This window comes from Perca fluviatilis, chromosome 11, assembly GCF_010015445.1.
Source record: "Perca fluviatilis chromosome 11, GENO_Pfluv_1.0, whole genome shotgun sequence".
NCBI classification, from domain to species: domain Eukaryota; kingdom Metazoa; phylum Chordata; class Actinopteri; order Perciformes; family Percidae; genus Perca; species Perca fluviatilis.
This window is the reverse complement of record NC_053122.1, coordinates 12,374,233-12,400,842: the sequence shown is the minus strand read 5'-3', so window position 1 is coordinate 12,400,842 and position 26,610 is coordinate 12,374,233. Positions and strand designations below refer to the sequence as shown.

Below are 26,610 nucleotides of genomic sequence, written 5' to 3'. Positions count from 1 at the left end.
CATGCTTTTTATCTTTTTATTTTCTCTATCCCTGTGTTTCTCTCACTCTGTATTAATATTTCATCTAAAGTTCAGTGCTTTCTGCTTCAACAGACAGTAAAATCACTGCTGGAAACACTGCTCTCAGTCACATCTCTCTCTCTCTCTCTCTCTCCCTCTCTCTCTCTCTGTCTTTTTCCCTGTCTCACTCACAGTCCTCCTTCGTTCGTAATTCTCCCCCTTTTTTTTCTTCCCTTAAGCTCTCGCCGTTCATTTCTTTGTTTCTCTCTCATAATATGTTGCAAGTGGAAGCGAATGTCAGCAGCATGTCTAACTGGTTTGAGCCAGCCACAAACTGTGCTTTCCCATCAGTCACTCAGTCAGCCAGCCAGCCAGCCAGCCAGCCAGCCAGCCAGCCTGCCACATTGTCATTTTATCAGTGAGCTCTAGAGTCAGTCAATGTAAAGCTTTTTAGCCACTTGATATCACAGAAACGTTGGAGCATTACATTGCTGCTGGATTTCAATTTTTTTTTTTAATTGAATATGATGTAGAGTACTTGACTTTTAAGAATATTTCGATGAATCGGTTGCAGAAAGCCTCATTATATAAGTTACTAGTTCATTTCTGCTTTACTTTATCTTTAACTGAAAAGAGCCGCCGTTGGTTCAGCATTGACATGGGGTGGCAGACTCCCGATTTTTTCGCAGTGTTTGCACATAGGCACCTGGGTGGGCCCACATCAGCATGCAAGTACATGCATTTATTTACTAATGGACTAATGGACATACACTCCCATACACACACCGCACGCACACACACACACACACACACACACACACACACACACACACACACACACACACACTCACTCAGGCATCCTCCTACTCCATATGGCATTAGAACAGAGCTGAGTAATGGCTAATGGCCTGCCTCTCTACACAAGGCAAGTTAAACAGCAACATGGAGTGTTTTATGCCGCTTGCCCTGGAGCCTGTAAAGAAAAAAGATCTACCCTGTTTTATTATTAACCCCATTAGCGCCGAGATAGAAGGCCTCACTTTCACTTTCACTGCATGCAGTCTGATTTAACCCTGTAGTTGCTTGGGAAGAATACAAATTCCGCCTGTACAGCAAACACTGTTTCCATCCCTGCCTCAGCTATCCCCCCTCTCTCTGCCTCTAACACTCATGATGATGCCTAAATCACACTCTCTCTGCCTTGATCCTCCCTTCCGTCTCTAGCCTTTTCCCTTAAGCCCTCTTGAGTTTGAGTGCCTGTGTGATGGACTCTCCCTAAACGGATGCAGATTTTATTCAGGCTATTTTTTCTTCCATTCCTCTCCTCTCCTCCTCTTCTCTCCTCTCCTCCTCTTCTCTTCTCTCCTCTCCTCTCCTCCGAGTGCTTTTACAGCACAGGCCCTGGTCCACACTTGTCTTCAAAAAATGCGGGGTTTTCACCTTCTGCATTCCTCTCTTCCCATTCTCTCTATCCCTCTCATGTTGCATCTTTCATTTCACATTTATCTGTCCTTTTACAGTCACCCCCCTCCTATTTTAGATTATCCCCAGTCCCCCTCCCTTCTCCACACAGGAGTATGTCAATTTAAGCTCTTTTTCTGCACATTTAAACCTGAATTAAACAACCCCTCCAATTAACACTCACCACCTGTCATTTCACTTCATTTCCAACTAATCCTCCTGCCAGCATGGCACTATTCATCCGATCACCTGCAAAATCAGGCAGTCCCTGGCCAATTGTTCAAATAACCGTCCCTTAGTGTGTCATGGGGAATCAGAGCAGGCCGATATGAACTAGGAGAAAGAGACATGGAGACAGTGTCTTCCTGTCTGTGTAGTGCCCAAGTACAGCACAGGAGGGCTTTCGATCTTCTCTCCATGGGGCAATTATGGCCAGCTCAGCGGGTAGCACCTATATTAGTGAGACATGAAGCATTGAACCGGCGCACCCATGCTGTTTCTTCTCAGCCCACTCTAATGACTTTCCCTGTGCGAACAAAGGCACAGGACTGATCCCAGTCAGTTTCTGTTTTCATCTGACGTGTCATCTTATCAGAGGCCTGTGCTGCTTTTTGAGCTTCTTTATGTGCAGAATGAGCTGGGAGTCTCTCCCCACCATTCACCTTTTCACTACCCTCTCTCTCCCCCTCCCCTGCTGGATCCCCCTTTTTCTTTTCCCCCAGTCCATCACAGGTGGGAATGATGTATGACTTGTGTTGCCAGCTGCTCTCCTGTGTGAGCAGAAAGCTGATAATGACTAAGTCTAGCCTACTTTGCCAGCATCACACCCCCTTTGTCACTCTCCTTGTGAGTGCTCCCTGTGTGTGGCAAGTGTGTATAAGAGAGAGCAAGGCTGGAGCTCTTCACTCTGCTGTTATGTGTGTGTGTGTGTGTGTGTGTGTGTGTGTGTGTGTGTGTGTGTGTGTGTGTGTGTGTGTGTGTGTGTGTGTGTGTGTGTGTGTGTGTGTGTGTGTGTGTGTGTGTGTCTGTGTGTCTGTGTCTGTGTGTCTGTGTGTCTGTGTGTGATAGAGAAAGCCCATGACAAGGACTGTTGTGCTGGCGTAGGCGTGCGTTGCCCGCAGTTTCACCGTACAATAGCACAGATCAATAGAAACCGCAGTCTCTGACTGGTAAATAACTTTTCTAATTTGCTGTCTCATTAGCAATGTCCCTGTTTATGTTTGAGTCTTTGTCTCAGCCTTCTGGTGCTGCGTCAGTCCCAGATGGTAGGCATGGTAGTCACGCCACATAAACCGGGACTTAGTGTAGAATTATTGGCACATGCTATCCCTTCCAGTGGGCAGACCCCTGCAGAACATATATTTCCTCGAGAGATTACTGTGTGACACGTGCTTTCTTATGTTTTATCATGTAGTACAAACTACTTTTATATGATAACGCAATGGGAGTGAGAAGCCGTTGGAAGCCCACTTTTGTCTAAAACATCATTGTATAATGTAGCATTAACATTTCCTTTCATTGAAAACGCCAAACGTACAGTATGTCCATGTACCTTTATATATAGTGTCATTTTAATATTATTAAAGTAACATACCAATTAAAATGTAATTTTAGTAATTGAACCTTCATCTGCTAAATATTGATTATGATTAAATATTCCAAAAACAACACCATAACCCACGATTTCCTGATAACCTTTCTAGAACATGTAGGTGAGAAATGCACAAAACAACCATGTTTCCTAGAAATTACATTTATATACTACTAATTGTTTAGCCAATTATATTTTGGGGGGGAAACATTCCTGGATTATGTTCCCCGCCAACAGTTCCTCTAGATTAGAAGTAGGCCATTCAACTTGAGTTTTCTCATTATGAAACATATTTGCTGTTGCAAATTAAAAGTTGCAGGAAAAATTGTCTCTTACAGGCTTGAAATTATTTGCACTTCAGCAGATTGATCAAGCTCAAAACAACCCATGTGGTGTTTGTGATCTCTCTCAAGAACTGGAGCCAACTTTTTCAAATATTAGAGTGTAGGGAATTTGACAGTTTTGGTGACTGGAATAAGTGTAAGAAAGTATTCACAGAAAGCAATAAGGTTCAAAGTTCTTTATTTGTTATGTGCACAACCAATACAGAAGTATTCATTGACATTGAAAATCTGAGGCCTCAGGCACATCCAACAATGCTCATTAAATAACTAAAAACAGAAAATCATGCAAGTAAAAACTAAATCTGACAAAGTTAAGATATAGGGCTAAAATAAAAATGGAGTAAACAGTAATAATTTGTGTAAACAGTATTGAAAAATGAATACAACTGAATGTAAAAGGAATGTAGTAATGTACACTCACCTTAAAGATTATTAGGAACACCTGTAAGATGTCTTGTTAATGCAATTATCTAATCAACCAATGACATGGCAGCTGCTTCAATGCATTTAGGGGTGTGGTCCAGGTCTAGACAATCTCCTGAACTTCAAACTGAATGTCAGAATTGGAACAAAAGGTGATCTAAGCAACTTTGAGCGTGGCATGGTTGTTGTTGCCAGATGGGCTGGTTTGAGTATTTCCCAATCTGCTCAGTTACTGGGATTTTCACACACAACCATTTCTAGGGTTTACAAAGAATGGTCTGAAAAAGGAAAAACATCCAGTATGCTGCAGTCCTATGGGCGAAAATGCCTTGTTGATGCTAGAGGTCAGAGGAGAATGGGCCGACTGAGTCCAGCTGATAGAAGATCAAATTTGACTCAAATAACCACTCGTTACAACCGAGGTATGCAGCAAAGCATTTGTGAAGCCACAACCTTGAGGCGGATGGGCTACACCAGCAGAAGACCCCACCGGGTACCACTCATCTCCACTAAAAATAGGACAATGAGGTTACAATTTGCACAAGCTCACCAAAATTGGACAGTTGAAGACTGTAAAAATGTTTCCTGGTCTGATGAGTCTCGATTTCTGTTGAGACATTCAGATGGTAGAGTCAGAATTTGTCGTAAACAGAATGAGAACATGGATCTGTCATGCCTTGTTACCAGTGTGCAGGCTGCTGGTGGTGGTGTAATGGTGTGGGGAATGTTTTCTTGGCACACTTTAGGCCCCTTGGTACCAATTGGGCATTGTTTAAATGCCACAGCCTACCTGAGCATTGTTTCTGACCATGTCCATCCTTTTATGACCACCATGTACCCATCCTCTGATGGCTACTTCCAGCAGGATAATGCACCATGTCACAAAGCTCAAATCATTTCAAATTGGTTTCTTGAACGTGACAATGAGTTCACTGTACTAAAATGGCCCCCAAAGTCACCTGATCTCAACCCAATAGAACATCTTTGGGATGTGGTGGAACCGGAGCTTTGTGCCCTGGATGTGCATCCCATGAATCTCCATCAACTGCAAGATGCTATCCTATCAATATGGGCCAACATTTCTAGAGAATGCTTCCAGCACCTTGTTGAATCAATGCCACGAAGAATTAAGGCAGTTCTGAAGGTGAAAGGGGGTCAAACACGGTATTAGTAGGGTGTTCCTAATAATCCTTTAGGTGAGTGTATATATATGCATAATGAGAAATAATAAATATATACTGTATATGTATATGTGTAGAGGTCTAAACAGTTGTGTAACAGTAGTAAAGTATATAAAGGTAAAGTGACGGTTTAAAGGTAAAGTGACATGAGTCTTAGGGCTCCTGCACACTGCCTGCGTGGCGTGAGCGTGGCGTTTCTTTTGCGTGTCAGTTGCGTGGCAGCTGTTTGGCGTTTTTGCACACTAGGAATGTATCTGACACCGCGCTGCTGCTGCTAGCCTTGTCTGTACACATGTATGTTTCCCATAAACATAAACATAATATATATACTGATTTGATTACAGCAAAGACGTCGGCAGTATTGATGGCAAAATAGGCTACAGAATATTTTGTTCTGTATTGACAGGTGCAATATTTGAAAATCGATAATTATTTTTTTTTTTTTTTAATTACATTTATATCTCCATTTATGTCAAAACCTAGAGACTTTCAAACATCAAAATGTCATTTATTAATATGTATTTGAGTCAAAATGACATATAAACATCTTTTCGTATTCTATTTAGCCTGGAAACGCTTCTAACACGCTTGCGTGTCGCGTGAAAAGTAGGCGTCGGTCCTATTTCTAGCATGCATGCGTTTCCGGCTCGAGCCGCGCCAGAGCCGCGTGGGTCACGCCACACAGCTGACAACGCTTATGCCACGCAGGCAGTGTGTATGAGCCCTTAGTTGGATAAAGCTGTCCCTGAGCCTGGTGATGCGGGACCGGACGCTACGGTGGTAGAGCCTATTCTCCGAGTCCCAAAACTTGGTCACGAGATTGGAGGGCCCTATGGTGTTGAATGCTGAATCATAGTTTATTAACAGCCTTCTCACACATGTGTGACTCTGGTCCAGGTGGGAGAGGGCAGTGTAGAGGGCGAGGGGGGTGCATCTGTTTACTATTGTTTACTGCACACAAATTGAAGTGGGTCCAGTGAGTCACTCCAGCATTGCTGCTGTATTTTTTATGTTGGGAGTAATAAAAAAAGTAGGTTAAATTCTTACATCTGAATTCCCTCCTTCTGGAGTTCACGGACTACTTTTAAGTAACCTTAAATTATTATTTCCAGTTTTGTTTCTTTTCAAAAAGTAGCTATTAGTCTATGAGTTATGGTAAGTGCACTGAAACCAGCCATCACATCCTGTACATTACACTTTAAGCAGTGGGAAACCTGCTCGAGAGCATCTTGTGTAACACCTTGAGTAAATTGCAGAAGAGGGAGAGGAGGAGGAAGCATTTGTTCACCAGGAGGTAAATGAGGTAAAGTAAAAAAAAAAAAAGTGGGTAAAGAGCAGCCTGAAGAGCTGAAGCATATGATAATGGGGCCAATTCATGGCCCTTTAGAGCCATAAGGCCAGCAGTGAGCGTAATGCTACTGTCACTCTCACTGCATGTAATGTGTGCAAAGGAAATGCTGTGGCGCTAGCTATAGCAGCTAACCACTTAAGCACATTTAACGATGAAAAACGAATCCCAATCGAATGTCAGTGGGGAATTTGTGTCATTTGTGCTGTTATGTAATCACCATTGAGAAACAGCTGGCAAAAATATCACAGCCATTACAGCAGCAGCCAGAAAGTGGAAAGACTAATAAATGAATAATACATTTGATTTATGTTGTATTTTCCAGAAGAGAATTAATCAAAGCCAATCAGGTAAAGATGGAGATCATAGCTGGGAAACAGCACTATTACAAAGGGCAACTTATTGAAGAATGGTAAACTATTATATCATCTTCATCAGGAGGGAATTTGTTCTAATCCCATCAAATCTAGCTTGGCTGTTGTCATTTTAGAGATTTGTCAATGTTAATATACTGACTCTTATTACCACAGCAATAACATGCTGATTCCTAATTTGATAACTGTTTGTCAGCTGGGGAAATGACAGGGTTACTGATTATTCCCTTCTGCCATATCTATTGATCTTTGTGAACTCCTTCTCCTGATCCAGTATTAAGTCATCATCCCACAGATGGATGTCCTTATTGTGAGGGTGACACTTTGTTTCGTCAGTGGGAATCTGAAGTGGTATTCAGTTTCTGCAGTCCATGTTCTGTACAGACAATAACTGGAAGTGACCTCTAGACAAGAAGTAAAAGAATCAAGGACAGCATAAATTTTAATACGCTCTAGTTAACTCTACATGTACTTTTATAAGAATCAAGGTGATTTGTCCCAAATAATAAGAACGCCGCTTGTGTATAACTACCAAGGTAATGAAGACTGTGCTCACCAGAAAAACAACAGCAGTCTTTTAGTCAAACACTCAAAAAAAGAGTGTTTTCCTGACCTCTTTTGGCGAGCAAATTGTGAGTAAAGCGTGATTAAAAAGTGATAAAAACATGAGTAAAAAAATGTGTAAAACGTGAGTAAACTGCAACCCTTTATATGGACTGCTGTATTGATTAATCCAGAGGCATATCTGTTCCGTCAGACTTTGTGTAGACAAGCCTTAAGGGAAAAGGTTGGGTAGACTTTGAAACTAGAAACCGCTGTTTGAACCTGGTTCCTACCTTGTTTAACCATGACAAGGATCGTTCTCTGACCTTTATCAAGTAGTTTTAATCAGGGCCGTATCTACAGAGAACATTAAGGTCACGTGCTCTGTATTTTGTCTGGGTATTTTAGCATCCTGGAGGGTTTGCACTCTACAAGTAAAAGTTAAACATGGTGTGGTATTGTTTTTCTATTTAGACATTCATCGTGGGAAATGTACAGAAAATATAATGAATAACTAAAAAAAAAAATATATATATAACATAGAAACAGAAAATCCAAATAGTATATATAATTTATAGTTTGGGGTATGGAGTAGCATTGGGGGCCACAACCTCAGTATTTATCAAACTCTAGCTATGAACGTATCCATACAGGTGACAGACCAGGAAAACGAGAATCTTTGTGATGGAAGGCACAGACAAATAACCTGTTTAGTTGTTCCCGTTGTAGGACTTGTTGGTGTGAGAAACCCTTGTGTTGCTTTTAAAAAGAATTAAGATTTCAAAAAGACAACAATCAAAGACCCTGCTGGGTGATAACTTTGTTTGCTGATGCCACTCGGATATGTGAACCGTAATCCTGATCCTCAAAGTGAAACAACCTCCCGTTTGTCTCGCTGTGATGTTGTCAGATTTACAGAATTCATCTGACTGAGTGTTGACCCAGATACTGTCGTGTTAAAGTGCTGGCTATCTTTTATTCTGTCAACCCAATGTGTTTGTGCGACGTTGTTCTCTCTCGCATTTACAGGTCTATCTGATTGCCTTAGCTGCAGATAACAGCTCTGTTTGAATGAGCCTGTCTGTTCTGTGTGCGAGCCAAATGGTGATATCTTACCCTTTCCTCGCTCAATTTCTATCTTCCCTACCATACATATTCTTGTCAGTGCAGCTGGTGGCCGCTGTGTCTCCGTGTGTGTTAGGTTGAAGTAAAGTGGTAGGTGGATATTTGAATTTATGTGTGCATGTGTGCTTTTTATGCAGCAATGCAAGTTCACAGATGTACTCCCTATATACATCACATAGGTGCATCGGGTGAATCATAAGAGAAATGTAATGTGTGTACCCTACTGTATGTAAACTGCAAAGCCAGCAGGACTCTAATCGTGTGCTGCTTTAATGGGCCAAGCACTAAAAGTAAAACCAACATGTTTAAATATGATGGCAGTGGACATGAAAGAGCCTGTTATCTTGATTAATTCTTGTTAGCAGGAGGAAGGAATGGATGACTCAGAGACTAAAAAGTGGATGTTTGTGATGATGAGTAGATGGCTCATGTTATCAAGTTCACATGTCTTTTCATAGCTGTAATCTTTGCTTTTTCTTTATCTCTGTTCCTTCTGTGTTGTTCTTTTTTTTTTTTTGTTAATTTAGTTATCTTTTTACAGCAGGTTTTCTGGCCACATTTCTACCTGGCTTTTAATAACATCTCAATGCAGAGCGCTCAAACCCACACTCTGGCTTTCTCTGCTTTTATCTCTCTCCTTCATCCTCTCAGTTCTGTTTAATTGAATGCCGCCTTATCTGAATGAAATATTGCAAAATGTTTTCTCAGCACAGGTGGAGAACAGCAATTTGAAAAAAAGAAAAAAGGGCCAAAAGACAAAATCAGATGTTCAATGTTTACGTTTAAGTGTATCAGAGTTAATGAAACGACAAAGATGGCTTCCCTAATATGTGCCGTCGTCATGTGTCTCTCCCAGGTATGTGGTCCTTCTCCGTTTCCGAGCTGGCCATCCCCGGGGCTGAGATAGGGCGCATCTCGGCGGCCGACGCCGACCTCGGCGAGAACGCTAAGCTGGAGTATACCATCCTGGAGGGGGAGACCGGGGAAACGTTCAACATCACCGGAGTGAACCAAGAGGCGGTCATCACGCTCAACAAGGTGAGGGGAAGATGACAGAGACAGAGGGACGGACAGATGGAGGGAGGGGTTGAAAAGGGCGTGTACGAGAGGAGGGGAGGAAGGGTCATTTGGATGTCATGAGAATGAAAACAGCTACGATGGGGGTGGGAGGAGCACATATAGAAAGGTGCCGGTTTGTAAAGGTAAAAGAAAGGACAGGAGAGGAGAAAAAGAAGACATGAGAAGTAGGAGAGGAGATGACATGAGAGGAGTTTTGTTTTGTCTATGTTGCCTAAGCCCATTAACCCGGAATTACCTGAATATACTGTACACAGAGACACTGTGTAAGCCTATAAGATTTGACATGATTCGTCTCTCAGCAGCCTTTTCAGTGAGGATTTTTGAACAGGTGATCTATATTCATCTCACCTGTTCTTCTTATTTGACTCCCATCAGATAAGACTGGTTTGATAGGTTTCTGACAAATGAATTTCCTGCTTGATTCACTAAGAACCAGCCTCCTTTTTTTTTAATCAATATTTCCATCTGTTTAGAGCAAACATAATGAAGCATCCGCACAAAACGACACATCCAGATGCAAATGTTTGCGGCGGCTGAGTTGAGTATAAATTTGCAGCAAGAATGTTTTGACCAGTGCTGAGGCGTTTTTGACTGCTGCCGTTCAGCAAAGGTTTTCCGTGCGGGGCGTTTGCATGTACAGACGGATCAACGAGGCGCTGCCTTTCCATCCTGAGTCCAGCTGGCTCATGGTTCCCTTTAGTGTAATAGTAGATGATTTCAATTTAAAACATTCCCCTAAGCTGCCTGTCAGCTCCAATAATCACATGCTTATGAAAATATGTGTGCACGGTGGGGGGCAACGCACACTCATTAGCAGTATGGCTTGTAACATACATACGTATGTGTCTGTCTCATGGCAAGGACGTGGGCCTCTGTGCTCACATGTAATGTAGACTGAATGCAGAGAGGAGCGCTGTGTAAGAGGCATGTCTGATGATATAATGCTTTCATTTCAAATGAGCCCTACAGAAGTGCCTCAGACACTTCAATAAAAATACATGTGTTCTCCATTAATGCTGTGTCAGCCTCCTCTCTGATCTAGGGGATGACAGTCATGAGAGTATGTGCTGTGTGCTTGTTGTGTATTCTGTGTAATATGCACTACGCAGGGTGTTACAGTATATGCATTTCAACGCAAGAGTGTGTTCACGCATTTGTGTATGCTTGTTTATTCAGAACATGTTTGTGTATAATGATGAGATTGATCTACTCGACTTTATTAAGAATAAGGCTTCTCATAAATGGACTGAAGGCAACAGGCAGAGTAGGGAAGGCAGTAAGTATTGTTGACAATAAGAAAAACGTAAAATATTGCCACCCATATCGTTCAAATATAAAATATTGGTAATTTTGTCCAGAACTGATATGATGAAGGCTTGTAATAGCAGGAATAAAAGTGCCTGAGAAAACACTGAAAATGCCCATTACAGTGACTACGTTTACATGCAGCCAATAACCCGTTCAAAACCGGAATATTAGCAATAACCCGGTCGCGCACGGCCATGTAAACACCGGCAAAAACCCGAATATGCTCATATTCCGGTTTTTAAAAACCCGAATATGCTACCTGGGTTACCCCTTTTCTAACCCAAAATTTTGGTCATGTAAACGCGTATCGGCATATCTCCATCAAAAGGAACATTGATTTGTGTTCTGCGCATGTTCTATTCGCAAGGAATCTTGGTCTTTTGAGTAGAGGAACTTCTTGTATGTGCCAGAAAACATAGTTATAATAATAATTATATACTATAATAATATAGTTATATATATGTCAATGCAGAAAACCTGCTCGCAGTATACCGGAAGTAAACAAGAAGTAGAGGTAAACATGGCGAGACGCAGCACAGCACCACACTTTTGGAGCGAGGAGGAAACCAATTTCTGTATTAGTGTGGTGAAAACCATGATTATAATGTCTTTTGTTGACGGCAGAAAGTACCGAGATAGTGAGATTTATAAGAAGGTGACCGAAAAGTTATTGCGTGTTAAGGTTGTCCGTATGCATCGCCGTTTACGTTGGGATATTGCCAATTGATTACAAATTCCATGTAGGAGTAACTCTCTCTGCTCACGCATGTAAACGGGTTATTCCGAATGTTTCAGAAACCCGAATAGTGACCTTAACCCAACCATAACCCGAAAATTGACAGCTTGTAAACATAGTCACTGTCCCAGACACAAGGATGGTGTCTTCCTATTCTTTGTTTTGTCTAAAACCCCACAAAATCCAGAAAACAGTATATCCCTACACTTGAAGGGAGTTTTACATTTTTCATTCAACTAAGCTGAAGAAAAGTCTCCAAACTAGTATGCCCATAATATTATTTGAAAACTCATCAAATATGGTCCTGAAGTTTCTGAAATGTTTCCAATTGGGAGATTGTTTTGGAGAATAGAAGACAATCTGCAGAAAATAACGGCTTTTTCTATTCAAAGCTTATATTAGTGAAGCTGTGAGTTTGGGATGTTTTTACTGGTGAGTGCACACTGGTGTGTTCTCAAAGTCAGGTAGCCAATGCATACTGGAGTATGTGCATGCAGAGTGTGTGTGTGTGTGTGTGTGTGTGTGTGTGTGTGTGTGTGTGTGTGTGTGTGTGTGTGTGTGTGTGTGTGTTGTGTGTGTGTGTGAATTCATCACCGTGCTAGTTCTCAGCCTTGGGGTTTGTAGGATTCTTTAAAACCACCCGCAGCTGGAGGTGGTGTGTTGAGCAGGATTTCCAAACCCACTATGAGCTCCTTTGAAGAGAAGCAGAGAGGCAGAGAGAGGACTGGATACGGTAAGAGATGCTGAAAGAAAGAAATCGAAGGCAAGGACCCAGGAATGAGAGGAACGAGCAGGGATGGAGAAGGAGAGAGAAGATGGAAGTACTGAGGGAGGCATTGACAGCAGAGAGTGCAGTATAACAAGGGAGTAAGAGCATGAAGGAACCAGAGAGAGGAATTGCAAAGAGAGAGGGAGAGAAAGATGCAGAGACAGCAAGAGCTGCGAAATCAGTGACATAAATTAGCACAGCTAGAGACTGAGCGGCACAGGGAGGAAGACATACCCATCCAGTAGGACAAGCAGGTAAAAATAAAATTAAATAAAAAGGAGAGTTAAAACGGAGAAAAAAAAACTTAGAGGTAGGGAGGGAGGCAGAATGGCAACAACAAGACGGAATGAAGAAGTGAGAGCAAGAGGAGAAAAAAAACAGCATCCTGCTGTGTGTAAAAGGAGAGTCGATCGATTCAACATGTGCTGGGCGACTGGCAAAATGGGCAGGAAAATGACATGTAAACAAACACAGTAAACACCTCCCACCCGCAGTATTCCTCCCACCGGATTCAGCCACAGTGATCTCAAAGACACAAACAAAACACACAATTAGTATTACAACATGGCCTCCTTCATGCTGTTCTGTGTTGCTTTAATCCCTCTACGAAAGCACAGAGAGAGGCAGATAAATAGATTAGACCAGCGTTGCTTCTATGGGTGAAATATGAGATAAATGAAGACTCACAGGTTACATGTGGATTCATTTTGGATGCTTTCAAGCTAAGTTGAGCACAGATGCTGCAAGGCACCATTTTAGAAGTCAACTGTAGCCTTATAGCAGTATTGGGATTATGTGGGAAGGTGGGTTTGCTACAGAAAACTCACACAAATAGAAAAAGATCTGACTTGAATAGGTTAAAAAGGGTTTTAGCCTTGCAGGGAATCCACGCAGGACTAATAAAAAACTACAACTAATACAATTAAAGGTCCCATGACATGGTGCTCTTTGGATGCTTTTATATAGACCTTAGTGGTCCCCTAATACTGTATCTGAAGTCTCTTTCCCGAAATTCAGCCTTGGTGCAGAATTACAGCCACTAGAGCCAGTCCCACAATGAGCTTTCCTTAGGATGTGCCATTTCTGTGTCTGTAGCTATTGAGGAGGAGAGAGGGGGGGCAAGGCGGAGGGTGGGGGTGTGGCCTTGACCATCTGCCACTTTGCTCGTTTGCAAAGCAGAGAAAGGGGAGGTAACCTTGCTCCTTATGACCTCATAAGATCGGCCCACCTGAGCTTTCATTTTCTCAAAGGCAGAGCAGGATACCCAGGGCTCGGTTTACACCTATCGCCATTTCTAGCCACTGGGGGACCATAGGCAGGCTGGGGGAACTCATATTAATGTTAAAATACCTCATAAAGTGAAATTTTCATGCCATGGGACCTTTAAAAACAAATAAAGCGTTAAATTAGCGCCAATCTCCCCTTCAGTTTCCACTCTGTGACACAGAACAAAAAAAAATACAATAAAAAAGCCTTTATTTAATGCTTGCATAAATGTTTAGGTGTGTTAATATTAAACATAAAATAAAATCCATTTTCCAGAGGCAGAAGCCTTTCAAACTGTGAAGAATTTTAACAGGGGAACCAGATGATCTGTGTGGCCCCGGAGAAGGAAAGATTTCCGAGCGGAACAATTTGTGTTCCAACAGAGTCAGCCTTGACCTTGCTGGTCATCTCACTGCTGTGGGCTGAATCTCTTTAACCCTTGACCTAAGATGCACACTCCCTCACACAGGCAGCAACAGATAACGGAGAAGCACACCTACACGGGCACCAATAAACCACGGAGAGAGATATATCTACGGAGGCACACATCAATATAACTCACTTGACCTTGCGGCTCCGTGTTTAAACTGTAGGGAATGAAGGAGAAAGAGCTGCAAAGAGGCGTGATTGCTCATTTGAGACAGAGAGGCATGCTGCGGTGCTCGTCCTCACCTCAGAATGATGTGTCAGATGATGGGAGGTGGGTTAGTGGAGGGGGGAGTGTGTGATGACAAAATGGAGGAGAAGGCAGACGGCGAGAATCAGACAGATGAAGATGAAGAAGACTGTGGGAGACGTGCAGATTAGCAGAGGGAGGAAGAGAACACGGTAAAGGCATGGAAAGGAAGGCGAGGGCTCGGCGGAGGACACGAGAGGGAAGCTGGGTCATTAACAGCCTGCAAGTCAGGGTGCCGACTGAAGCTGCCTGCTGCTTATCACTGCTTATTTACTGTGAGCCCCACAGAGACGCCCAGCAATAAAAATATTTCTCTCCTTCTCCCATTCTCCCTCTATCTCCCCCTCCCATCCCCACCCTCATCCCCTTCTCATCATCAGCCAGTGTCTCTCTGCATTTTCTCTCTCTCTCTCTCTCTCTCTCTCTCTCTCTCTCTCTCTCTCTCTATATATATATATATATATATATATATATATATATATATATATCTTTTTCTCTCTCTGTCTGATCTCTCCACATATGTCCAAATATGCAGGGCAGGGAGACACACAAGCTAAAATGCAAGTAGATGCAAAAACACACACACACACACAGACACACACACACACACACACACACACACACAAAGCCTCCCCACCCCATTGCTCGCTTCCTCGCCTCGTCCTCTCTCTGGTTTGTGTCTAGAGGCCATGTCAGACAGCGTGTGTTGTTTGTCTCTGGCTCTGACTCAGCCCAGGTCTGCCTCATTCTAATTCACACACACACACACACACACACACACACACACACACACACACACACACACACACACACACACACACACACACACACACACACACACAGTGGGCTGCACATCCAGAGATAATAAGATACATGCACACAAAATCAGCCACATAGTAACACACACATATGAACTATTCCTCCATTCAATTTAAGTTGCTTTCCTCTGTGTACTTTCTCTTCTATGTTGTTTTATGGTCTCTCGTTCTTTTATTTTTTTTCTCCTGACCAGTCAGCTCTGCTCCACTAGTAGTTATTTTTTTATTAAATATTGCTGATAATGAATGTACATATTGCTGCTAATAGATTTTTGATACAGCATGTGAACAAGGCCACAGCGTAAGTAGCAGGTAATTGAAGAATTTGCATAACACTCTCAGGTAGGTACAGTAGTTCCTTGACATTGCTCTGCAGCAGTGCCCCCTAAAGGCCAGAGGCTAACATTTATGGAATCTCTAACTGATGATGATGGCTGAGGTTTCCTTGAAATCGAAAGCTTATTATTTGCTACAACGAGGGGCAATTAAGAGAAAAGGAAAAAGACATAGATTGTCTTTGCCATCAACTGATGGATGCAGATATTCAACATGCAAATCAGACGTGATGATTTAACAAAGGCTCAGTGTGTTTTGATTATGAGAACATTTATAGCCACTGATGCAGCAAGGAAACTTAAAAAAAAAAACTATGATAATGCCCTGAATTCAAAACACCTCATTACACTTGTATGCTGAATTTAATAGCATGGACAGTCGAATCACTCAATGCAATACAAGGCTTGTCACAACATCATTACTACGAATCCAGCAATATCCCAATTCAGGAGGTTCCCTTTTGAGGTATGTTTTCAGGGTGCTGTGAGCTGTGTAAGCCTGCTATTTGAGCACCTTTCATTCATCTTACCTGGGGGACAAGCCAGATCGTGCATGTGCCAGTTTTCCGTTTTATTATTTCCATATGCTCTCACTTAAAACGGCTGGCTAATCCTCGGTCACACGCCAGCAGCGCGCCCAGGATTATCTGTGTTTGTTTTCTCATGCGGAGGAGAGATTGTGTTAATCTCCTCAGAGGGAAAAAAGAGAGAGAGATGGAGAGAGCAAGAGGAAAAGAAAAAGAGAGACCAATGTCTTGCTCATACTGTAAGTTGAAAAAAAGAAAACATGGGGCATCTGAGAGTGAAATAAGACAAGAGACAAGTGACAGAGGGAAGGGATGGCAGCAGAGGAAGAACAAAGTCAAAAGGGAGATTTAGAAGAGCCTTTGTTTTCTCTCAACTCTGCAGTGGTGCTTGTTGGCAGAAATGTCCAAAGCTGTGTTTGTCATCAGACAAATGTGATGTATGATCTTGATTTTGAATGCACAAAAACAAGAAAGAACTCCAGCAGCCAAGGTGCCGAACACACAAGCACGTACACACACACACACACACTTTCTCAGTAGAGCATGCATGCCTATGGGTCGGCCTCTCCAAGAACAAATATATTATGTATCGCCAGTCTAGCATGCAGGTGAGCTAATTAATTTCTGCTAACTGTGAAGCAAATTTAAAAGGGAAATTGTAAAGAGAAATTAGAATTTCAAAAAGGACACTGGCAGCATTGCAGGACAGGAGAACGTTACACTTGTAGAGCGTGTGTGTGCGGGTGGGTGTGTGTGTGTGTGTGTATTATATAAAACAGAAAATCAGCAACTTCTCACATTTGAGAAGCTGGAACCAGTGAATCTTTTATTTAATCTTATATTATCTTTCAAATGTTAAATTAATTCTCAAAGTTGTTGTTGATTCATTTTCCGTTTACCAACCGACCAAATAATAATAATAATAATAATAATAACTTTAATTTAAGCACTTGCATGTACACACATTTTCTTAATTTTTTGTTTTATGATAATGTATGGTGGAAGATGTCCCAAGAAGAGAGTGTGTTTAAAGAGTAACTTAACTCAAAGTAACTTTTTAGAGTCACTTTATTACACCATCTTTCACTTTCCTGTGTGAAGTATGTAAGATGGAGAACTTCAACTGAGAATAGAACTACTACAGTAGTATAAATGCTGCCTCTACTTCTTGTAAGATATTAGATTACAGTGTTGACCAGTGTTATAGTGCTTGTGTGTACAGCCTCTCTACCACTCATTCACATCCCCTTTACTGTCACTCTCCAATACCTAACGTTAAGCTAGCAATTCAAACAGCTCTGGACCAAAGTCTTAAAGGTCCAATGTGTGGGAATTTCTCCCATCTAGCGTTGAGATCATATATGGCAATCAACTCTCTCGCTCCACGCAGTTCAAAGTACGTATTACAGCTATGGTAGCCTTCACGCTTCAAAAAGCCAGTCTCTTGAAGAGAAAAAGAATCCTCCTGTTCCTGAAATTTGGGTTTTGAATATGTGTGGTCCAGGAAGCTACGTTACCCATTAGCAGCATTATCAGCACCTGTGAGTTTATCATGTGACAGTGAAAACGCGAAAGGCGGAGCAGTATGTCATTTATATCCCTTACCGGCTAACGTATTTCATGATGGCGCATGAATATGGAGCGTCTACCCCAGTTCATGCGAATGCAAATGTGAAATTTCAAGCCAAAAGGAATACTTGGAATTGATGGTGGAGGTAAATATTCATGAAAAAGGACAAGTTTGTGAACGGGCAACACAGATTTTGAGAATGAACAACTGAACATGTTACACACTGGACCTTTAAGATAAAAGATACTTTTTTGTCCCCGAGGGGAAACTGTGCTTGGGCATTACTGCTACGCACAGCTGCAATTAACGCAAAGGCCCTGAACACCCACACAGGTGTTTTCAGTTATAGTAATCTGGCTGATTAGACCTCTGCCCAGGACTGTGTGGGTGTGTACAGACTGATTGATTGACATCTTCCTGAGTCTCTTGTTAACTCTGTTGCACCTGTTAGGGCAGGAAAAATGACAGCTTTATCATTCTAATTGGTAGCAAGGATTTGTGACCTAATAAATTTCCATCTAAGCTCAGGCCCACTTCAACCTGAGCAGAGGTCTATCAGCCAGGGTAACTGAAATCACCTGTGTGGGTGTTCAGAGGCTTTTAAAATAGCATGTACTGTAGCCAGAAGAAACAGTAATACATTACAAAAGATATATAAAATATTGCACATGCCCTGTGAGATAAAATATATAAATACATAGGCATTATAAAATGATTAAAAAGAAATCTAAAAACCATATTAGATAATGCCTAAAACCAAATATTAATCTTGGCCGTCAGTGACTTGGGCGGAATGGAATTTCAATTTCAGCCAGGAAGAAAGATGCTTTGGGTGGCGCTACTGAAACGCAAGCTGTTACCAGATAGTATAGACGTCACAAGGAGAGTTACAGATGTATTTTTATATTTTTTTTACCATCGGATGTAATATCAAGGCAATAAATGGCTGTGGTGTGTGTCAGAGTTCAAATATATATATATATATATATATATATATATATATATATATATATTTTAATACGCAAGTGCCTGTTCAAGCCTAAACGCGGTGTTAAGTTGCTCCTTAAGTAAGTAAAAAAAGTAAGGTATTTATGAAGTGCTTTTCACAGACATAAGTCACAGATTGCTTTACAGGGGCATAAAACACAAAAGACAAAATACGTAATCAGACACAATACACAATAAGTATTACACGATTATACTTAAAGTGCAGAGCAAGTGCAACTTTAAGGTGTGTGTACGTGTTCCGCAAGAGCCACCAGAGCACTTGTGTGTGAAAACATTTGTGAGGAGTGTTCACATCGGTTCAACCACATGCACCAGACAGAAAAACACAAAACTGGTCGGGTCGCTGTGTGATAAGTGCTTCCTGTACAGACGAATGAGGGAGAAGGATGAGTGTGTGCGTTGGGGTTTGTCAGAGCTGGCCCCTGTCGCACACACACTAGGGGAAAAAAAGATGGGTGGTGGGTGCGTAGGAGGGTGGGTGATGGAGTGTGTGAGCGGGCGAAGGAGAGGGAGCGGTGTGATGGAGTGCTGGATTGAGGGAGGGCGGGGGGGTGATGAGTGTGTGCTCACAGTGTAAGTGACACCTCTCCTCCTCAGACAGATTGTCTCTCTCTCCCTGTAATGGGGACCCTGTTAGAGAACCTTTTCCCTCCGTCTACCCACCTAAACCCCATCTCCACAGACAATTCATTTTGTTTATTTATCTTTTCTGCAGCGATTCCCTCAAATTGCCAACATTTCAGCGTCTTTCAATTCGCCCTCTTCTCTGCATAATCTTTAATCAATCTTCACCACTTCTTTCCAAACTGCTGATTCTTTTTGTGAGGCAGGTTTACAGCTCCAAAAAGGGAAGAAAAGAAACCGAGAAATAGAAAAAGAGAGATCTGAAAAGGAAGGAGAGAGCATGAGCGACAGCATATCAATATTCTCACTGCCGCTGGGATCCTCAGAATGTTTTTTTTTTCCCTGTTTGAATCTGACAGTGAATATTCTGCATAGCCGGGGAGCCTATTTATCCTCTGTCCAACATGGTTCTCTGCCAATCACACAGAGATGATTCATATGCACAGTTAAGGACACACACATACTGACAAAGGATCTGAGGACAGACAGGCTCAAAAGAACCACTTGTACTTACAAACACCAACACCTCAAACAGGAATTTTAAACCCAGACCGAAACATGTTGCATTTCTGAAATGTAGTAATCAACAACAGATGTATGTCAGAGTGTGTGGGGGTGTGTGGGTGTGTGTGTGTGTGTGTGTGTGTGTGTGTGTGTGTGTGTGTGTGTGTGTGTGTGTGTGGCTCAATGGTGTTTTAAGCCCCCAACTCCTTCCAGGCAGCGCTGCAACCATTGACTTCAAGGCACCTAACCCTAACCTTAATCATAACCATTGCCTAATCAACTTCAAGGCAGCGCTGCTACCGTTGACTTCAAGGCACCTAACCCTAACCCTAACCTTAACCCAGACCTAACCCTAACCATAACCATTGCCTAATCCTAGTGCCTTCCAGGCAGAGAAGTTGGGGGCTTAAAACACCGATAAACACGTGTGTGTGTGTGTGTGTGTGTGTGTGTGTGTGTGTGTGTGTTGTGTGTGTGCGCGCACGCGCGCAAGTGGATGTATGTGATTAACTGCGTGCGCGCCTCCTGCCCTCGCTAACAATCATCTCGGCAAACCCGATCAGAGGCTATCTCTCTGGTCCCGCTGGTGGGAGTGCGGTACGCAATCACACGGACACCTCAGACAAATAGGCTTCATAACTTTTCAGTAACAAACAATCACTGGGTCCTGAGCCTTTATCCCAAATGAAATCTCTTCTACCTGTGTAGATGCAAGGATACAAAGGAATTTTCAACACTTCTCATAGCCAGGTATGAGTCTCCATGGTGACTGCAGAGTCGCCATGGAGATGATGTTATAAACAAGGGTGTTTTTTTTTGTTTTTTTTTTAATGAAAGCACTGGGTGGTTCTGTTTTCAATTTCAACGTAGGAAAATATATTGCTCATGGCAACTATTTGTCGACATCGCAGATATTGGCGATCTGCACTGCCTCTGAAAGTGAACTCCCAAATCCATTCTCACAAAAACTAGTCTTTCCAAGTTTCACTCCCACAATGTTTCACAAGGTCTAAAACTACTCCTACCAACATGTTTGTAACATCATGACAAAACACACTACCTGCCAGGTATCCACCAACACAGTTCCAAGTGTGTTGCCAACACTGCAGCACCAAACAATGCAGGAGCGAGATAAAATGTTCAATGCAAATATCCTCATGGTTACATCCATCTGTACCGCATTAGATAGCAGCACTAATCTTATACAACTCCTACAAATACAGCATCAACATTCAATTCCCTGGCAGTGAACACTACAGCTATACAGTGTATCCTCCAGTCTTAGCATGTCAAGAATATCCTAAGCAATATCAAACCGACATGCACACATGTAGTTACGTCCGTGTCAGAGCTCTCAAAAATCCTTTCAACTCTTCAATGCTGTAACATCAACTCCTCATGAATTTCTTTTCCTACCTCACCCAAACCCACAATCTAAGCATCCACCCACAACGACCACACTCACAGTATCACTTCAAAACTCCAAACCACACACCATGTAGGGTAACCATGGTATTATTTACTCCAAATCATTCTCAGCTGATTTTGGATGTGACCATTCTCTAGCCTGTGTGAGCTTTTATTGTTGAAATAATTCATTATTTGCCCTCTCGCCGCTTTTGATATGTAATTTAGCAGTTATCTTTGGAAAATGTATAATGTCATTGGACATTTGCATAATTTCTTGCTACTAAAAAGTGTCACCCTTCTTCTTTCACAGTGAGTGCATATCTAAATCTTTCGAGGATTATATACCTCTACATTTAAGATGTTTTTACCCTACCAACTAACCTTTCTCTATTGTCCTCCCCAGGCCGTCGACTATGAGAGCCGGAGCTCTTACTCCTTCTCTGTTGAGGTCCTCAACCCCATAGTGGATCCTCGCTTCTTGCGTCGAGGCCCCTTCAAGGACCGGGCGTCCATCAGAGTAGCAGTGCTGGATGCAGACGAGCCTCCGAGGTTCTCCCGAACCCGATACCTCATGGACGTATCTGAAAACTGCCCGCCGGCCTGCACTGTGGGCCGGGTCAGCGCTGTAGACCCCGATACCGGTCTTACCAATAATATCAGGTACAGTAATCGGCCTCTTTTGTAGTACTGTTTAATATTTCTTACAAATTTACCTAATAAAGATTTATATGGGTACACTCAGATAAAGCTGGTCTACCTTTTACTGTGTCCTTTATTATACTCTTTATTGAGGTTTGTGGACAGTCTTGTATTAATCGAATACTTTTGGAAAATTTGCTATTTTGTTTTCTTGCTGAGAGTTCGCTAGCCATGTAGCCTGGCTCTTTTTGTAAACGTTAAACTGTCAGGTTTAAGGTGAAAACTAGTGAGCTTTAGAGGTGCTGATAGGTGGGTTTTGTTATCTTTGGACAGAGCCAGGCTAGCTGTTTCCCCCTGTTCCCAGTCTTTGTGGGTAGATGCTAGTATGTAGGCACTGAACGAGTCACCGAGCGAAACTGGCATACTGTGCACGTCAACAATTAAGTTAGCAGCTAGCTATCTATGAAGGGTTATGGTTAGGTTTAAAGACTGGGTTTGGGTTAAGGTTACATCTCCATAATTATAAGGTGAATCACATCTTCATCTGTAACGAATTATAAAGTATATTATTGCTGCTTTTGGCTTCATATCTATTCACTACAATGTTGCCTTGTTGCAGGGTTCAAATAACAATCTGTGTAAAATATCAAGCACTTAATGGTGCTGATAGGTGTATTTCTCAGTTTATTGAATGTTTTGGAGTATAGGATTTGTTATTTGGTTGTTTTTTTAATATTGATTGTTGAATCTCGGGAATAAAGATTTTTAAGCCTTAAGGGGAATAGCGTTTTTGAAATTTAAACTCAGCTCTCTAACTAAAAGAAACAACACACAACAGTAAGAGCTAACCAAATAAATAAAGGCCAACCGAATGCCCACTTGGTGTTCCCTTGAGCCAACAGTAACCGCATAAGTTTTTTTGCGGTCCAATCTTTTCCCTTCTATTTGCAGTAGGTATTGTCTGGGGGGCGAGTGATTTGCCTGTGACAACCACCGAAAACCGTGTCCCAATTAGCACCGGCAAAATGCTAAGAGTGAGTGTGTGGGGAGGAATGATTGTTGGTATATTCATGGAGATATTAAGATAATCGGAGTCACTTCAAAAGAGCTCCTATCAGCTGCGATAATCTCCCTATATTAATTCTTTGGCCATTTGAATGCAGACTTCCTTATCGCTCCCTCACACACTTGCCCTGTGTGCTTCTATTTCACTCTGCACCCCACTGCCATCTCTGCTTGCTTCTTCCCTTCACTTTTCCTTTCTATACTTGTCTATGGTCCTTCCTCATATCACTTGCATTCACCTTCCTTTTCTCAACACTACTATCTTTCTCCTCCCACCCTACTTTTTCTTCTCCAGGTTCTCCATTGATCCCCAGTCAGACCCAGAGGCTCTGTTTCGTATCACCCCAGACACCGGCCTCATCACCACAGCCATGCAGCTGGACCGGGAACGGGAACATTGGCACAACATTACTGTCATCGCCACCCAGAGAGGTCAGAGATCACTCTTTGTACACACTTGGATCATTTCTTTTATTCAGTGCTAAAAGTCTTCAATTAAACCAACGTTTTACCACCACTGACACCTGCACCCACTGATGAGCACAAGAGTGTAAGAGGTTTAAGAAGGTGTAAACTGTAAATTGTACGGTATCTGAAAAGCACAGTATCCGGTTGTGATGCAATTCACTAAGCGGCTTAGCACTCGAATCATCAAGCCATGAGGGGAATGTTTGGCTCCACAAATAGTTTGTTACAGCTTGCCTGAGGATTAATTGATCTATACTGTGTGACTTATCTGATGCTGCCATAGATCTGTTCTCATAAGGATTCAAGTGGAAACAAAGAATTAAAGCAACAAATCGAACAAAGTCAGAGAAGAATGGTAAACACCTTTCAGTTTCCAAGCAGAGAATTTCAGATGAAAGGACAATCACAATGTCTATTTTGTTTTAACCATGAACAAGGTGATGTTTTGTCAACAGTTATTTCCAGGGTCAAGAATAAACTTTGAAACAAATAGGTGCTTTATATTACAGTAATAAACCATTACCATAAACCGTAAACCATAAACCATTTGGTGATCCCCCTCAAGATCCATAGTTGTGACCATGACAGTGGGGAGAGGGTTGTGGTAGAGAGCATGGACTGCAGTGACAGCATGAGAAACAAAACACGTAATGTGGTTGGGTTTAAAGGATAAGGCTGGCAATATTCTACATTTTTGTTTTTGCCTACACATTCATATCTCAATACTTTTCGATTTCTCTTATCTGTCTGCGGCAGTCATTCTTGAGCCAATTCAATTCCTATTGAAAAAAGGGTCATGAATATATAGTTTCAGTTTTTTTAAAACAGTAAAATAATCTCCTAAAAACAGTTTGGGATTAACACTCATGCGTTGCTATAGAGAGTATCCATGGTAGTAGGTTGATGTGGGACTGACTCAAACTACCGGACCCATGTTCACGATATGGAAAGGACACATCAGCCAATGAAAAAGAGTGGCCTCATTGATGTGTTTTTATTCATTTTTGGACAACAAAGGAGCTATATGGATACACAGACAATTGGTAGATAATCGGTTACTGTAACAGGATCAATTATTTGTTGATTTTGGTATTTTCATGGGATTTGTTGACAAAAAAAAAAAAAATAGATCACCAGATCACCTATCCTTGCAGGGGACATATGCTCCTCTTTCTATGTCACATGCAGGGTCAATAATATACAGCCCCCTATTTGAGTATATCCACCATCAGCTTGAGAGCTCATGCAAAGGTGCGCCATGCTTTTCTCCCCAGCCAATCAGAACAGACTGGGCTTTTTCGGGTGTGGGGCTTAAAGAGACAGGCACTTTAGCGGAGCATTTCAGACAGGGGATGAATACAGGTATATTGAGACAGACAGTATGAGAAAAATAATGTTTTTTGTGACCTTTAAAGCATGTAAACAGGTTTGAGTAGAAACCCCAAATACTGTACAAGTATGAACCTGAAAATGAGCAAATGTCTCTTTTAATGGTCATATTCGTTTTAGAAAGCACTGACAAATAATGTCTTTCTGCTGCTAGTGGTGCCAGAAAATGCTCATACATGTATGAATCATTTTGGAAGGCAATGACAAATAACCTATTTTCTTGATTAGTCTGAATGACGTTTTTAAAATTAACACCAGCCTCCTGCTTAATCCTGGCTCTAATTGTCATTTTGGCAGGTCCTACGATATTATTTGGATCTTCCTCTCAGCCCTAAAAAAAACTCAATCAAACTAGTTGGTGCCAAAGTGAAAGTATTGCTGAAGAATGCTGTCCAGTGGTTGCTGTGTGCAAGGAGAGGAAGTTGTTTTCCCTGCCAAGTCTGGCTCTGGACAAATCTAATCTTTACTTAAAATCTACTCAGGGCTCCTTGTGGCAGCAGTGTTGGTAGGACTGTGAAGGCAGCACAGTGTGTGCTTGTCTTGAATAATGAGCTCTATCTAATAAACAGACTGTTGGAGGCTGAGTTGACACAAAGCACAGTAGGAGCCGTGCCATGGCCACAGGCAGGCCAGCTCACCCAGTAGCATTACAGCAAGAGCTCATTTTCAGCTTTTCAGTGGTGGGAAGCATTCACTGTCATCCGTGACACAGTGTTAATGCTAGGTTTGAGAACATTATGTGGGAGTGTGTGTGTGTGTGTGTGTGTGTGTGTGCGTGTGTGTGTGTGTGTCTTATTTACAGAATGTGTGGCCCACTGTTGCCTGCTAAGATACATGAGTGAAGATGTGTGCTGGTGAGCCTGGATTGTGTTTGAGGAGCCCAACACAAGAGCAGCATAACATGTAATGGTAAATGTTCAGCTCAGAGTACGACTCTGTGTGTTTCAAGCGTGGCTGAGAGAACTTCAAGTTTGAGTGTGTGTAAATATCCAAGTGAATGGGGTATGGGAGACCCTCTGACAATCCGTTTAAACTGCGCCCTTGTGTAACTGCATGCACATTGACCGCTTTCTACATCCCTCCTCTAGCCTAGAAATCTAGACGCACCCTATCGGCAGCAAATGGGTCTGGCTTGTCGGGCTATCCCTCCTCTGCTTCCTCTCTCTCTTTCTTAGCAACACACACACACACACACACACACACGCACGCACGAACGCATGCACGCACACACACACACACACACACACACACACATGTTTGACTATGTGCTTTGGCTAAAAATGGAACAGTTTGATGTAGAAAAATGTAACTGCTATGGAACGTCAGTCGGACTCCAGCTGGGAGCCTCTGAGCTGTAACACAAGCCAAATGAAACTAAATGTACTTCTGTATATTTAGCCAGTTGTGTGCTCGCTAATGTGATCTGAGTGCTGTTGAAGTTTCTGGACAAAGACTGAAAAGCTTGATCTCGCCTATGCGGACAATTGAATGGATTTAACGGAGTGCCAACGAGGCACCTCTGTGTGTGCACACTGGTGTTTGTTGCATTGGGAATTGTATTCATATATTTTTTTTCTAAATACAGCTGTCTGCAGGCATCTTAGAGTGCTCTATTGTAAGCTGCCTGTTTCTGATTGGCTCTTTCAGACAATCCCAGCCAGGTTTCCAGAGTTCTGGTTGCAATAGAAACATTAGACCTGAATGACAACGCACCCGAACTCGACAGGCAATACACAACTGCCATGTGTGACTCATCCTCCATCGGGCAGGTCAGTATGTTGCGTTTAAGTGACCTTTGATGTCAATGTATTTGTCTGCATGAAAAGTTCTGTTAAAAAACTACAATTTAAAGCCCCTATCAGTATAAAATTATTTGAATTACATCTTTCAAATTCTGCTGGAACAATCTTTGTTAGTATAAAAATGGGACAATCCCAGTGAAAATTGATGCAGTCTATTCATCCTTTTCCACTGCAGCAACATGTCGAAACATTATTTAAGGTGTAGCCATTGTCGCCGGTTCTGCTT

General features: G+C 42.1%; 1 protein-coding gene across 1 annotated transcript in view; it reads left to right on the top strand.

Moving 5' to 3' along the window:
* The window catches only part of LOC120568866 (cadherin-2B), a 153,648-nt gene that overhangs the window by 113,788 nt on the left and 13,250 nt on the right, over positions 1 to 26,610 (top strand). The window contains exons 6-9 of the mRNA XM_039816603.1: positions 9,247 to 9,428; positions 21,425 to 21,681; positions 23,021 to 23,157; positions 26,230 to 26,351. Coding sequence (XP_039672537.1) covers positions 9,247 to 9,428; positions 21,425 to 21,681; positions 23,021 to 23,157; positions 26,230 to 26,351 — 698 coding nt within the window. The remainder of the gene's footprint in view (positions 1 to 9,246; positions 9,429 to 21,424; positions 21,682 to 23,020; positions 23,158 to 26,229; positions 26,352 to 26,610) is intronic.